Source organism: Triturus cristatus, chromosome 5_2 (assembly GCF_964204655.1).
Source record: "Triturus cristatus chromosome 5_2, aTriCri1.1, whole genome shotgun sequence".
Lineage (NCBI taxonomy): Eukaryota > Metazoa > Chordata > Amphibia > Caudata > Salamandridae > Triturus > Triturus cristatus.
The window spans coordinates 617,017,123-617,032,802 of record NC_140588.1 but is presented as its reverse complement, the minus strand read 5'-3'; the positions used below and the strand labels follow the sequence as shown (position 1 = coordinate 617,032,802).

Genomic DNA, 15,680 nt, shown 5'->3' with positions numbered 1-15,680 from the left:
CCATGACAAGAAAGCCAACAAACAGTAGGCAGTGACCTACCACAGAGCCTACTGTAAGTTATTGGTAAGTTGCACAAGAGGTCTATCAACAGCAGACAGCTAAACACCGTCTGTAGGTGAGACCTAAAGGCCTCACTGCTGTAATTTGTTCCCTGGTTACAAGAGCATTGGAGTTAGTAGCTTTTCCCCCCCAACTGGTCTTATTTTGCACCGGTCTCTGGCAGGCCCTTGTAATTCCTAATCCTAACCCTCCCAGTAGCGGATTGTCCTCCACACAGAAAACTAAGTGTGGCTGACGTGGACAGCAATTTGATAGCCAAAGCACAGGATTTTGTCCCCTGTATTGCTTTGGGGATTTAGTCTATTGTCTTTCAGTAAAAGGCTTTCCAGTTCCAATAGCTGGTTTCCCTATCTGAGCTGGCTTTGTGCATATTGGGCATGCCATCTTGTACGAACTCCAGGTCCTCTCCATAAAACACTGTACCTTTCGTTCAGCATTTGTTTTCCCCCTCCCTAAATAAAACCACTTTATTCCCAACTAGTGTTTTGTTGTTGCTGGTTCCTATTTCAGTAAACGCAGCATTCTGCAGTCAACAATTGTGTTCAGACAAATTTGAAATTCTTTAGTTGATTTACTTATTGTACTCAAAATCTGGAAAAACTAGATGGCTGCTAGAAAAGCTGGAAGTAGAAGAAAGTGTTAACCTAAATATGTATTTTCACCCCTCCTCCCCTTTTTAGGTCTCGGCTAGCGAAGGCTGCGCTTGCGCAGTCTCGCTCGCGAGATTTAATGACTTGGAGAAGAGGGGCTTGAACCCGCCCCTCTTCTCCATTGGCTGGCCTCTTGAATGCTGGCCAGCCATTGGAGAAGAGGTTTGTCTCTCCGAACAGGCCCCGTCCTTTTCGGATTCGGGGGGCGTGTTTTTTGCTTCTTCTCATTATCTCCTCCAGCCAATGGCAAGAGGAGAGAAAAGAAAAACACTCCCCCGAATCCGAAACCGCCGCTGCCTTTCTCCGAGGCATTTCAGCTTCGCCTCGGAGAACGGCGGTGGTGTTCCTGGCGTCCTCTCACTCTGCTGTCTGCTCCCGTGTCTGGTCGTAATGTACTTCTTTGGTAGGTACGCTGCGTTGTTCCTGTGAGGTGCCGTCAAGGAGAGAGCTATGTAATTATTTTTGAAGGCGAGAATGCGCACATTATTATAGTCACTATTTCGCACACTTCGAGAACCGTGAAAAAAGATAGTGACATATTTCATCGCAGAGCACGAGCTATTTTCCACTTTGTAAATAAAAAGATAATTGTCATGCTTGAATTTTCTAAATCAGCTTTCCCTAATTAGAAGCTAATTACTTGTGTGGGGAAGCAGTTGGTGCCAATGAACAAGCCCCGTCCTTTTCGGATTCGGGGGCGTGTTTTTTCGATTTTCTCTGGGCGTGTTTAACACGCCCCAGAATCCGAAAACGATGCTGTGTTTCAGGGGGAGGGGAAGGGACTCCACATTCGAGGGGTCTTTGGGAGAGACCCAGTAGTTTGTCATGGTCAAGCATTTTTTTTTTAATGTAATTTTTTTTTTTTTAAGTAACAAACGTGGGATAACAGTTGCGGTTTATGGAAAGATGCGCTGCGTTGTGAATCCCCTCTAGAGGAGAGCGCAGGACAGGGCCATACCAGTTTGATTCCTTGCTGGCATGTGGTTTTCTGCAGGCTGTGTTTGCCAGAGGCCGCAGAACCAGCACAGAGGGAAGCTTTGTGTTTTATGCAAATACAATAAGCTTGTAACGCCAGCAGCCCCAGGAGGCAGCAGCATGCTTGAGTGGCAGAGTGGCCTTCGGTCCCCGGGGGTTTTCTCTTTAGTTGCCGTGAGATCAGGGGCAGGAATGCTCATTTGAGCACGGATTCAAGAAGGGGTGAACTGTGCCAGGCCGTGCTGGCCCTTTAAATGTCCCAGGAGCCGACAAGATATGTCTGCTGCAGGATGTGAGGCGATTCTATCGGTTCTTGTTTAAACTGCAAATGTGTATAACAAGGTTTTAATTAATTAGGAAAGGGATTACATGTGGCCTACAGGAACATGCAGGGAAATGCATACCTAGATCATGTGACTAATGTGGAGGAAAGTTCACAGGAAGAAGTGGGGCTGGTCTGTGGAGAGATGTTCTGGCATGCTGGTGCGTGTGAAACAGCCCGTGTGCCCAGTCACATAAGCGACTGCTTGTAACGCACTCATCCCCAGACCCACCTGCCGTTTAGAGGCGATGACCTCCAGAGAGAAAAAGTCCAGTTTCACTAAGCCACGCCTGCTTCTTCCCAGTGTCATGCTTTTAACATTAAACGACATGACGGAAAAGTGACTCTACTTATCGACTGCTTTGAAAGGCTGCGATGTTGGAGGATCAAAACATTTCCCCTGCGTGCTCACGTAGCACTCGCAATTTATTTCATTTTATGTAGAACAAGAATTCCCGTGGCTGCAGCTTGCCACGCTGTACTTCGGCGTGTGTTACGCCACCCACCCATGGCTTGCAGCATCTCCTGTGTGTCCGGCAGGGGCCGTGGGAGGGAGTCAGGATGTGTGTAGGCGGGCTGGTCTCCTGTGGACTCACGCCCTCTCGTATGCTGCCAGCCCCGGTCACGCGGGAGTACACGGAGGCGCGTCACGCCGGGGTAGCTGTGGAGAGTCTAGTCATCTGTTTTCAAGTAAGGCCTGGTTTCAAGAAAACCATGGTCGGAAGCTCGGGCCTCTAAAAGCTAACTTGATTGCCCTTTGGTACGGTTGTGATCTGAAACTTTACTATTCAATCCCCGGCCTCCAGTTCCCTCGCTCATTACTTTTGAGATTTTTTGGACCCCATCTCTTCAGTCTGCACATTTTTTTTTTTTTTGTGGCGAAATGAATGTTTACAATAACTAGAATGCAGAGCTAGCAGAGGAATGTTGCCTGGCACACTGCGAGAAGCAGGAATTCACACAAAAAACGTAATAGGGCCTAGCTATCATTGGTGCAACAGGCGCAGTTGCACCGGGCTTTGGAGTGTACTGTGTGAGGCCCACTGTACCTCAATTATGTTATTTTTACTAACCTGTAGGGGCGGCGTTTTTGGGTGTTCTAAAATCAGCGCTGACCGCTTATCTGATTTTTTCCATTACTTTACAATCAACTCTGACGTTGTAACATATTGAGCACTGACATATCGGGTGATAATCGCCCCAGAATCAGTCCTGATACCTGGTCCGATTCCTAATTCATCAGGAAACAGCACCCACTCGTTTTGTGATCCCTGCTCATATTAGCCCTGATGCATGTTGTGCTACTCGATCTAGAATCGGTGAGGACACAGCACTATGTCTGATTCTCGTTTAGACCAGAAAAAGCACTGACACATTGTGTGAGCCTCGGCAATATAAAGCGCAGACACATTGTGTGCTACTAGCCCTAGAATCGGTCTGGATTCTCGGTTACACCAGAAACAACATTGACACTGTGTGAATCTCAGCCGTAAATTAGTGCAGACACCGGGTCGGAACAACAAGTGGCAGTGGATTGAGCCAGGTTTAGCGCTTTATGCTCCTTAAATGTTTGGCTGGGGGGGCGATGGTAATTGGTCTTTTCGGGGGTGCAAATGTACTGCTGGACCAGCCGTGGGGGGTGTCCTGCCCCAGAGGACAAAAACAGAATATATTGGGGGGGGGGGGGGGGGGGGGGGGGCTACAGTAAGCAGCCGTAACCTCACAGGGCCTGGACATAATCACGCAATGCACGTGTGACTTTGGGCTCCTGGAAGCGGGGGGGGGGGGGGGGGGGGGGGGGGGAGGAGCACAAATATTCAAGATTATTCGCCGACTGGAAACTGGCTGGGACGATTACAATCCTCATCATTTGGCTTGGAAAACGCCTGGTCAGCTTAGTTCAAGGGAGTGTCCATACTAATTTGAGAGTGATTAAGCTATTGACATAGTAAATTAACAATGCCATTTCTTTAAATGTTTTAAAAACAAAACAGACAAAAATAATATCATGAGCAATGCCAATAGCTCTAACTTTAACAATGCCGAGACCGTTGCATTGTAAATGCTGGTTTGGAAAGCTCTGGCTTTCTGCTGTGGCCTAAACAGAAGTCCAAGCACTGTATCCCATGACATGCAGTTCGGGAGATTGAGATTGTTTGAACACCAGTGAGGTTGCAAACCAGCCAGTATACGAAAGAACATCTACTCCGGAGTGAAGCCTCTGCTTGGTTGGTTCTCTTCCTCCAGTAGGTTAGCAAGCCTACCTACTTGCAAGTCTGGGAAGCTTTTCGTTTGTAGCATGTGCTGATGTAGATCACACACTGCACACCATCATCTAGCATTGGATACAGATGTAAGTGGTAATGAGGACACATCCTTGCACTTTTTGCTCCCAAGTGCAATTCCAAGTTCATGTTAGACCAGAGTTAGCAGTCCGATTCACTCGTGACCATGGCAGAATCGAACTGTTCAGCCTGCCAAGGTTTCTGAAATTAGACTTTCTGCTACAGAAGAGGTGCTACATGAATTATGAATAGGGCTCCCAGCTCTATATTTTTTGTTTTAAATTTCTGTTATACTGACTTTGTTTTGCTGATTTTTTTTTTCTGTTTATCCATATGTATTATGAGTTTTGTGGGAAAAATGACCCTGAAACTAGGATGTATGCATACATTTAACTGATAAATGTACACTCGACTTGAATTCCCAACAGGTTTCAACAAGGAGTGGGATTGCACATCTACAGCTATTCATGCTTCATTTAAAGACAAATAACATAAAAAAGTGTATTTTCATTGCCTGTCAATTAGTATAGCTAATGGCCATCAGGGCTAACTGCATTTAGAATCTCTCAAAAACGTCTGTTTTTATAGGCTAGTTACAAATAAATACAAACTGAAAAAGAGGTCTTTTTTTAATACGGAAACTGGGAGCTTTAATTATAAAATGCAACATATGAACCTACAAAGTCTACGCTGATCTTCAGAATAGAGGACCTAGAGGGGACAGGGAAGTTCAGCCTAAGGAGGCTCCTCGGTATTCTACAAAAGAACTTCAGGGAGACTACTAATCTGTGCCCCCCCCCCCCCCCCCCCCCCCCCAAAAACAAAACCCACCCTGCATCCAGGTCAAAGGTGAGAGAGGACACCCATTTCTTGCATAAACATGGAGATCAATGCTCTGGGGTTTGACCTATAGTCATGCACAGAGGCAGACTACTGCTGCTGTGGAAGCTTGTCATTGAGCACCGAGACTGGGAACAAATGGCAGTCTGACAGCCTACCTTTGGCATTGGCCTTAATCACACTTGTGCCAAGAGTCCATCTCTACTCAGGAGAAGGCTCGATTACAATACTCGCCCCAACCTTGAGATTGAGACCTTCATGACGGTAAGGAACCAACCCTACCGCATTGGCTTCAAAGTCTGTGTGAAGCCAGCTCCATAATGCTACACTACTCCAGACGACGAGCAATACAGCCATGGTCTGAGTTTCTAGACGTGTCAGTTGTAAGACCACACAAGTTCTGCATCTACCCAAGCTTAGGAAAGATTCTAGCTCACACTCCTACAGCAGGAGCCAGAGGTTAGCACCCTCCAAGAGAGTAAAGCCCCCTTTTTGAAGAGGGCCTTTTACTCTAGATTCACCCCATCATGAAGACGTGCATGCCTCCAATCATCAACCAGACTACACCAAGTCACACTTCTACCACCAGTCACCATATAGGTCACTTAACCAGAGGACCCAGATATTGGCTCAGACCACGAGTCATTTTGACCCCCAAGATCCCTAATTTGAGCTAATCTCTTGCGTGCATTCTCTTACTTTCTCCCATGTGTGCCTATTCCCCTCAAATATCCACCCTGTGCAGCCAGTATTGCTCCAGACCCCTCCTAGCTTGTCTGTAGATGCATACGTGCCAGCTTGCCACTGGATTCAAGCTAGCCTGGTTGAGGAGGTGTGTTACCCCGAAACCAGTCCCAGGATGCTCGTTTCTGGTCCAGGGAAGACTTGGGGGTGGTGTGTCCAAAATGTTTCAGCCCTTCGCCCATCATCTCCTTGTGTTAACTCACATGGTGCAACAGTATGACACTATCGGCTCACATTCACAGTGAGGAGCAGATACACAGTGGCAGGGAAAACTAGCTGACTACTGTAAATCGTGGTTTTCTAGTTAGCTTGTGAGGCTTTGAACTGCCGACCTCCATTAAGGGTTTGAAAACACCACAGGAAAGTGGCACCAGCCTCAGCTCGCCTTTTTCTGGGAGGAGGGGGCTTTGTGGAAGAGTGGGTTGGGGTTCGAACGTACCTCCTAGGTACTTCTCAGCACTAGATCCCATCATTCAAGGCCCCGCCCCCCACACAGATGGTGCTTCAAGTTGTCCGGTATGTAAATGCACAGTAACAGGTATAGGTTTGCCATTATAACGAGACAGCAGACTTTAAGGCTTACTTTTGTATCATCTCCTGTATTACACATTGCATGAAAGCAGACCTTGGCACACAGATTGTTGTTACTGGGGTAGCGGTGGGATGCTTCACTACCTCAGTTGGTGTTGGAGGATGAAGGTTTACTTAGGACTGAAGGGGAAAGGTCTCTTCTGGAGGCCCATAAATCAGCACCCTGAGCTACTGTAGAGAACCACATGGCTGGAGCATTTTCTTCAGTTCGGACTCCAGTGGAATATTAACTGGGCCTCAGAAAGCGTTTTCCTTCAAGTTCGGACACTACCTTATTTCTAAATTAGTGTTCAGAGTTGGAGTGAAAAGTATTTGAAAAACAAAACCTTGCCATTTATAACAAATATATTTAATTCCATGTACAGTTGGGATACCCAAAAGGTGTTTATCATTTCCATTTTGAATTTTTTTACTCCTTTCATCTTGACAGTGTTATGCAAGCAAGTATTGGCAATACGAATAGCATTGCAAAAGCAATCTAGACAGACCTACTGCCAACGTTTGAAGTTCTAGTGTTCGTTAGAATGCGGTCCTAGTAACTCCTGTGTTGATACTGCTATTTATTAGTTTTTTTTTATGGTTGTAATGCAATAGTATTGAGGTCCTAAAATACAAGTTACTCCTTTTGTCATACGATTCTCTTGGCAGAGGGTCCAAACAATCAAACCTTACTTGAGGATATGCAGGCTGCTACACATCATGGATGATGGCGGTAGCATTGGTAATTAAAGTTGATATCTGTAGGAAAATTCTTATGCATTCGCACAAAAAAAATACTTCCAAAAGTTGCAATTTACATTTGGTGGCATGGAAAGGGCAGCACAGTAAAATAAAAGGTTTGAGATTTCGGTCTGTGCTGCCATGTATCTGAGATTTAGTGTAAATGATCATTACTAAAGAAAACCGGCATTGGCAAAACCAACAGGTCTTGCCTTTCGTAAAACAAGCACCAACAAAAATAGTTTGCATGCCTTTGAAAAGCAGGTCTGTTTCCTGAAAGTAATATGTAGGTTTACATAACAAGCCTTCCCCAGCTTGTGAGGAAGGGCATCTCAGTTCAACTCTGCAATTTGCACCATACGGTCATGAATATTAATGAAACAAGTGAATTTAGTATGTCTAGCTCAACTAACACAGGCTCCTAGTGGTTTCATTGAACACAAAAAAAAAAAAAAAAAAAAAAAAAAAAAAAAAGACCCGTTGTAAAAAGTCCCACTGCAATTACAATTCACAAAACCCAGGGTTTGCATTCACAAAAGGGGTTCTTTTTGTAAGAGCCCTTTTACAAGTCCAAAGATTTGTTTCCAAATCCTGAATCACTAGTAAATGTGTGCGCGCGAGGGGCATTGTGAAGAAATGGGTTTTATAATATGGTGTAGGTAGGAGACCTCAGTGTGTAATGCTCAAACCAAGCCTTTTAGGTCCAGTAGGTTTAGTCTGTAAAACGCTCAGCTCAATCCAGGGTAGCTATGGCACGGAGCAGCAAGTTGTATACAGAACAACAAGTGTTAAGCATTTAAAAATCAAGAAATCAGACACCAATCTATAAAAATAGAATGTATTTTTATACTTGGTCGAGATCAGAGTTCTGGGTTCCCAAGGTGCCCTATTGATCTTCAGAAAGTGCCCTCAGGGTAGGATGTGGTTCATCGCAAATTGGCTACTAGGTCACTCCCTCCTGAAGACCACATCCTGGGAAGTGTGACATATGACTGATGCACCATTTTTCCCCACTACCAACATGGCAAGACCCCCTTCTCATTCCGTGATCCTTGGCCCACCCAGAGAGGTGCGGCTACCAAGGCCCTTGAAAAACCAGTTTGACAACTGGCTTCTTGTCCCCAGCACCAGCCTGTCTGCCTAAATAGAGTGCCCTTTTCCTAAGTTACTCATTTGCCCTTCAAAGGCAGCTTCTCCTAGCCTTTGGGCTAACACCAGTGTGGATTTCTGCAGGAGGAAGGTAACGCCTCTCAACCATGCTGGCCCAGATGTTGTCCTTTCCTGGGAGTCTTTCGCACATCTCACCAGGAGTGCAGAACGCTGTATGCAGGATAAGCCATCAGTTAACAAGACCCTGGAAACCTTGGGCAATTAAAGTTGAAACTTCTAAAGGTGCACTTGGCCACCAGTGACAAATTCAATTTAATCGTTAAATCAGAGAACAAGAGAACCAGGAAGAATAACTGAGTTGTCATCACCAGTGTACAAGTTCCCCAGCATGATGGCTACACTGAAAACGGAGCAGGTTGGGATCAAACCGCTCGCATTAATAAACCCACACAGATTCCAGTAATTGAGTTAATAATCCATACACCCAGAAAACCTACAGACTACTAGTGTGCTGGCAGACTGGTGTAGACTGGCCTGCCACCCAAGACAGGTTACTCCCCCTGCAGGTGAGAGGCATTGGAATACCTGCTCCGGCCAGAAGTGTTATCACCTCAAAGGAGCCAGCTAAGTGATCACCATTTTAAGGTAGTGGGCTTCATAAGGCCTACACTGCCTTTGATAAGCATCCGAAAGCTTCCTCAGGCAGGGTAAATGCCACTCAGCCCCATTTGGGACTAGGAAAGGTTGAAAAATTAGCTGCTCATGAGGATTGTTACCCTCTCAGGCTAGTACCACTCCTAAGGTGGGCTACCTGATGTGAACACAGCTTTTAGAACTTTAGACAATCTTGACCAGCGACTCATTCTGCAGGTGGCCAGCTTCCAAAAACCCCAGAATAACGCCAGCCCATTGTAAATTGCCAGCCATCTCCCTTGGAGTAGAGGAGCTTCTCCTCTACAGTCCGCAGGAACCGAAAGAGCAGAGTCCGGTTTTCCGTGTCGCTGCTACCCACCCTGCCATAGCAAACAGCAGTGTCCCAGGGGTGGGCACCCCGGGACACTGGGGGGTGATGGTCCCCAGGGCAATCACAGGCTCTAGAATGGGGGCCACGCGGCCCCCCCCCTCCCAACATCTGCAAAGCCCCTGGGGGGCCCGTCGGACCCCTCAATTTAAATAGAGCCCCAGGGAGGTGGTGGTCCCCGGGGTTGGGGGGCCCCTTTTGAGCCCCCCCATTACAATCTTGACATTGCCCCAAGACTTGGCCCACCCGGGGGCTAATTAACAACGAAGCGCGGGAGTCCCTAGGTACCATTTACTAGTGGCTTACAGGTGGATGCCAATGGTATTGGCAAATGGTAAAAAATTGTACAGTTTTAGGGAAAGATCTTGCATTTGGGACCTGGCTAGCAGGAACCAAGTGCACTGCTGTCAAAATTGCATGAGATACCTGGCAAAAAAGTGAGGGTTACCATGTCAAACAGGGGTACTTTCCTACACCAACTGCCAAAGGCGTCTGCAGGGAGACTATAAAGAACAAACAAGTCTGGCTTCTGAACTGCATTTTAGGCATCCATTTAATGAAAAATGCATTGTAAAATGAAATCTTGTGCCACTTACACAATGAAATTCTCTTCTCATACGTCATGCCATATATTGTGATCTGCTGCAATTTTGTTGTACAGGGGTACCAGCCTCTAATTCTTTAGGCTGGGAACTTCGCTGAAAGAAAATTTCAATGCGAGCTATTCTCATAGATTGGGGTGTGTGTGGGTGTGTGTCTCTTGTACATGTCTCTACGTGTCTGGAAGCCACTCCAGCACCAAAAATTTTGGTCCACAATAATGGACATCCTGGTCAATCAGACGCTCTTATGCCTGAACATGATAATTCGGTCTACTTTCTCTCCCGACAGGAAAGACGTCAGAAAAGTAGGTACCACTCAAAAGGGCACCAGTTTTGACACATTTGTGGGTTAGGAAGATTCATTCACTATTCCGGTCTTGACGAAGCGCCTCAGATCCTCCTGACCACTAGGGGCACGAAACAGGTGGACTAACTAGAGTTGGACCCTAAAGAGGGAACTCACCTCAGACTAAAAGGGCACTATGACCCTATTGGTAGCATTTACCTATAAGGGTTTTTAATCTGACAGGGAGGTTGTTATTAAAAAGTAGGTGGCCTCCCTGACCAGTTTTAACCCACATCACATATGATACCACCCCACGTAGACTACCTTGCATTCCTCATACGGCATACTAATAAAAGATCTCCGCCAAAGTGACCCTTTGGGCATTTCAGCGCTGGCCCAACGAGCAGCAATAGCCCTATGATGAAGCAGGACATCCTTTGCGATGAGTGAAGGCAACATGAAACGGTCCTGCTGACTTCCACCGTGCATATGCCAGAGTCCTGCATAACCGGTCAATATCTCCTCTTCAGGAACAGTAGTCTGAATTTCTGTTTGGGACATAAACCAAGGAGCACGGGCACTGGACCCCCTCATCCAACTCCTAATCCCCACCTCCTCTCTAGGAAATCCTTTGATGCAGGGTAGGATGTTCACACCGTTCGACACCGTTCGACACCGATCAATCTTTCACATCACTCAGTAATTGTTGATAGCACACCCTCTGTCAGTTTAGCCTGCTGTCATAAAAGGCCTTAGATAACAGGATGGTTGCTCAAGTTACAGTGTTCACCAGCACTTTAACATGGCTACGTATTCAATGTTTAACAGCAGGCTACTCACTGGAGATTCTAGTCAGGGTAGCATCATGCTCCAACTCAATTATAATAAACCATTTTGCCATTTGGACAACTGTAGTGATTAGCTACATAAGGAGCAATTTCAGCAAAAAAGTAGGAGACTTACAATTAGCATGCCAATTTACAAGATTCATACGGAAACACCAGATGCAAATATAGTAGTTAAAAAATAAAAAAAATTATGAAGCAATTTAAAATCCTTTACTGGTTAAGTAATTCAACAGAACAGAAAATCAATAAAACAGATTACCTTAAACAATCGCCTCCCCTGAACACCCATTGGATCCTGATTGATGGCGATTACATCTTTGTTCTGCAGCAGTGCCTTAGACCTAGGGTCTATCATCCGGAGGTCATTCGACATGAGTAGCGGTGCCGCCATGATGGCCCAAAGGGCCATGTGGGTTATCTGCTGATCCCAGCTCAATCCAAAGTTTCCAATCACCAGCTAAGACCAGTAAATGAGAAAAAAAAAAAAAAAAAAAGGTAGATAAGACTTCAAATTTCTGGCATTTGAAGATAAGTCAATCAGCAGTGTCAAGAGTATTTGCTTTATTAATCAGCAATGCACAGATCCGAAATGTTTTGAGTAAAACCATTTGACGATCTAAAAAACGTAATAGTTGGATTTGGTTTCAGAGGTTACTCTGCATGTAGAGAATCTGAAGAACACCAGTAAAAATTGTGGCTGCATGTATGTGCACACTAAACACACATACTTTTAAGTTAAATAGAAGTCTTGATTGAATCATATCCGTTGAAAGCCATACCGAATAATAAAGATATTCCTCAGATCTGTCAAAAACATGTTCATAAAAATGTTACAATAGTTTTAAAAATCCTCTAGAAAACAATCCAATAAGGAAACCATCTTCAAAAATGGTGACGTCTGGTGCACCAAGAGGTAAATCAAACTAGCAGAAAGTACTCAAGGGCATAGGCACAGTTTAATTGGGCCAATTTGAGAAGTTTAGAAAACCTAAAAACTGACATTGCCACAAGTTCCACTACAATAAAAAAATATTAAGGGGCTGTAGGGTACTGCATTTAGCAAAACTCAACCACGCAATGTCAGTTCAGTGTTCAGGCATTACCGTCCGAGTTACCAAACATGCATGAGCATAGTGCACAATCATGCTTTTCAACAGCAAAATACCAAATTGAGTTAGCACCTCTATGTGATTTGTTTCCCCCACAAGAATATAATGGGGAGGCGTTGCTAACCTTATTCTATTGATTTCTGTAAAAGAATCAACATGACTGGACTGGCACATGCCAGTCGATGCGTTTAGAAAAATTGCTGTGACTAAAGATTGGGAAAAGGACTTCAATGATGAAGTCATAACAAATCCTTAAATACAAACTGTTCTGCATCAACAATCCCACAAGTGGTATACAAGTTAGGAGAGCTAGTGGTTAGCAATTCAAGTCACTAAAAGAGTAGAATTTCTTCTTGCACCACTGGTTCTGCCCCAGACATTACCAGAAGTGCTGTGACAAACTGCCTCCGACAGACCTGAACATGGCCAAGGCTGCCAACCTTACCTTCCTTAAAGGACACGGCTTAGCTGTCAGGTTAGTCTCAGTTGACAACAACCAACTGATAATGATAAAGATGTGTTAGTGTGATTTTGTATTGAAGTTAAACACTTATAGCTGCAGTGTCTAGTCAGTGCTAGATTATGGAATAATGTGCATTATGCAGGTTTATAATTAAATGAGAATTCCAAGCAGAACACAAGGGAAACCACATGGTAGTAATTTCTTGGAGTGAGCTAGGACCAAAGAAGTTCCAATATCTAAGCACTGGGTGCTAGATTTTTCATTTCCAGGGTCAATGTAATCCTATGGAGAAATGCCCAGCTCAATATAGGAATATACAGAACTTGCAGGGTCCCAGCTTCATGTTGAGAGTTTTCCAGGTAAGGGTTTCAGATTTGTGCTAGACTTTGAGATGTGGTAGTTCTAGATGAAAGCAACACAAAGATGGACAGAATGCTGATTGTCAGATTTTCACCTCCAGTCACAGATCTGGGTTAACTCCATTGTTTATTTGCTTACCATGCCACCCCAGTTTACACCCAGCCATATGCAAATCGGTCTTGACCCCGCTTCCCATGGGAACAGTCCAGCCCGAACTGCCAGACCAGGTCCTCCCTGGACTGGAAAAAAAATCATCCTTGGACCGGTTTCAGGGTATCACTCCGCATTAGCCATGCGGCCTTGAACCCAGTGGCCTAGCGAGCATGGAACCCCCAGCTGGGCACACTCTTCCCACTTTTGATGACTATAGCAACACAAAGCTTTTCCGGTACAGAGAGGGCCTGGCAGTTCGGGCTGTTCCCATGGGGAGCAGGGTCAATACTGATTTGCTCATGGCTGGGTCCAAAACGGACAACCTAGAGTACTCCCTCTAATGCTAAGAAAAGCCACAAGAAAATCGGGTTAATGAGGAAAATGCTTGCTGATGTAGCATTTACTCTAACGAATACCATCAACACTCACCGATTTTCAAGTTTAACAGACCAATAATGTAGAAAATAATTTCAACCTCTTAGAATAGTGCTTTTTCATACCATATCAGGATCATTCCAGCCTCCTGGTCCCGCCGCCTCTACAATTATATCCTGGTGCCCTGCTGACCAGTCCACAATGCCCTTGACGCTGTCCCAGGAGTCAGAGATATCATTAGTGTTCCTCCAGTGATTACAATACTTTCGGATCTCTGTGTAATTGGGCTGTAATGAAATGCAAAAGTAAACTTCAACATGTATGCTGGTCCACAAAAAGGGGAACAAGTAAAACAATCCCGAACATGCACTTCAAAAAGCAGGTCAACAGCCTTGCTGTTACAGTGGCAGCTTCGATATATGCAACTGTGCTGCGGTGCAATTCATTTGGATATGATGTAAGTGAAATAAACTGAGATATGCATTAGGTCTAAAGAAAAAAAAAAAACTCTTACATGGACTAGTATGGTTGCTAGTTTGCTAAACTGTATTAGGACCCAGCAGCTGCTTTTTGCCAAAGTGTTAGCCACTGACCAGTATACACGCTTCATAAAAATCAGTTATTTCTTGCTGCTGAACTGGCATATTTTGTAAACCAGCCTAATGATTGGGTTTTACCAACACAGTGGTCCAATATCCCACTTGAAAGTTGAATTATGCAGAGTGCTTGTGTTTAACAGGTTTAGAATTTCTCTCCCCCCCCCCCCCCCCCCCTTTTACAAATTCTGCCATCTTAATAGGTGGATGAAGTCAACACTGCTCTAGATTTGGGCTGCTTTGGCTGCTGCAGTCACTCATTGGGGTACAACATTGCAAATAAAGAGCAAGGGGCCGCTAAGCAAATACTAAAGGATAACCAAGCAAAGGGAAAAGGACAAGGTTAAGATGACAGCTTTGGGAATGCAACAGGATACAAACTGTATAACAAGCATTGCCATAGCCAATAGGTCTCACCTTTAAGACCTTATAATGGTTTAGCCAGCGCTATTGGCTTTGCCAATATCTTTAAGATATGTGGTAGAGCATTGTGGCTGATGTGCAGCATGTTGAAAAGTTAATAAAGTGTTAAGCATTGTTGCTACTTTGTATACAATGTGGAGAAGTGTGGCTCAATGATTAGAGCGGCAGACCCTGATGCAGAGGTCTAGCCCAGGACCAGGGTTCAATTCCCCGCCTTGGCGGGTCTTGGGCTCAAAAATTCCACGGACCGGATAATTCTCGCCTCGGTGCCATTCTAATCATAGAGTCCCACTGTGCAACTCTGGGCAATAGCTTGCTTAATCTCCACAACGCTAAGGATGCCTGGCCTCCACCTTGGGGGGTGCCCAGGAGTGGATGCCTCACAGGGAAAGCCAGGATGGGTTCCACAGCGGTATTCAAGCGCCTTGAGACCCTTGCGGGTGAGTAGTGCACTATACAAGTATCAATTTACATTTTTACAACCAAGACATTAAGTACAACTGAATGACCCTATTAAATAAAGAGTGAATATAAAAAAAAATGCCTTCTAGTTTTTGTCCTTGCAATGCTGGCAACTTCTTCCTGCCTATACTAATGCTCCTTGGTTATTTAATTTTTTGGTATGGGAGGGGGCATAAACAATGGGGGGTGGAGGTTGGGAAATGGTACCAGAGTTACAACAAGAGCAGGGGGACGGGCACTAGGGGAGAAACGACAGATGCCATATTCAAAGGTCAGACTAAGGTGGTGGTACACTGATGGAGGCGTGGCTGTGCGGATGTTTAGCTGGTGCTGTGCAGAGAGGATGCTGTGCCGATGTGGAATTTCTGCTGAGGTGGGGGTGCGGACGTGAGGCTTGCCTGCTGGTGTTGCTCTGATGCAGAGGTGGCCTACTGAATTTCACATAAGTTCACACAAGTCAGCCCACAGGTATAAAGTTAAACATAAAATTAAAGGTGGCAACAGTATTCAATCTTCCTAAAATGACATAACATGGGTTTTTATAATGCAAATATTCTACCCTTAGGATCGGTCACAGGGTGTAACCAACAGCAAAACTGTAGCATACTACGGTAAGACACCACACCCTTTGTAACGAAACATGCCTTCAATCCTTAACACAGAATTAGAAATCTACTCTTAAAG

At 45.1% G+C, this 15,680-nt stretch overlaps 1 protein-coding gene across 1 annotated transcript in view; it reads right to left on the bottom strand.

The window, feature by feature from the left end:
• Positions 1-15,680, bottom strand: part of GLA (galactosidase alpha) — a 90,630-nt gene that overhangs the window by 12,632 nt on the left and 62,318 nt on the right. The window contains exons 5-6 of the mRNA XM_085607702.1: positions 13,641-13,802; positions 11,315-11,512 (exon numbers count right to left, since the gene is read on the bottom strand). Of these exons, the coding sequence (XP_085463828.1) occupies positions 11,315-11,512; positions 13,641-13,802 (360 nt within the window). The remainder of the gene's footprint in view (positions 1-11,314; positions 11,513-13,640; positions 13,803-15,680) is intronic.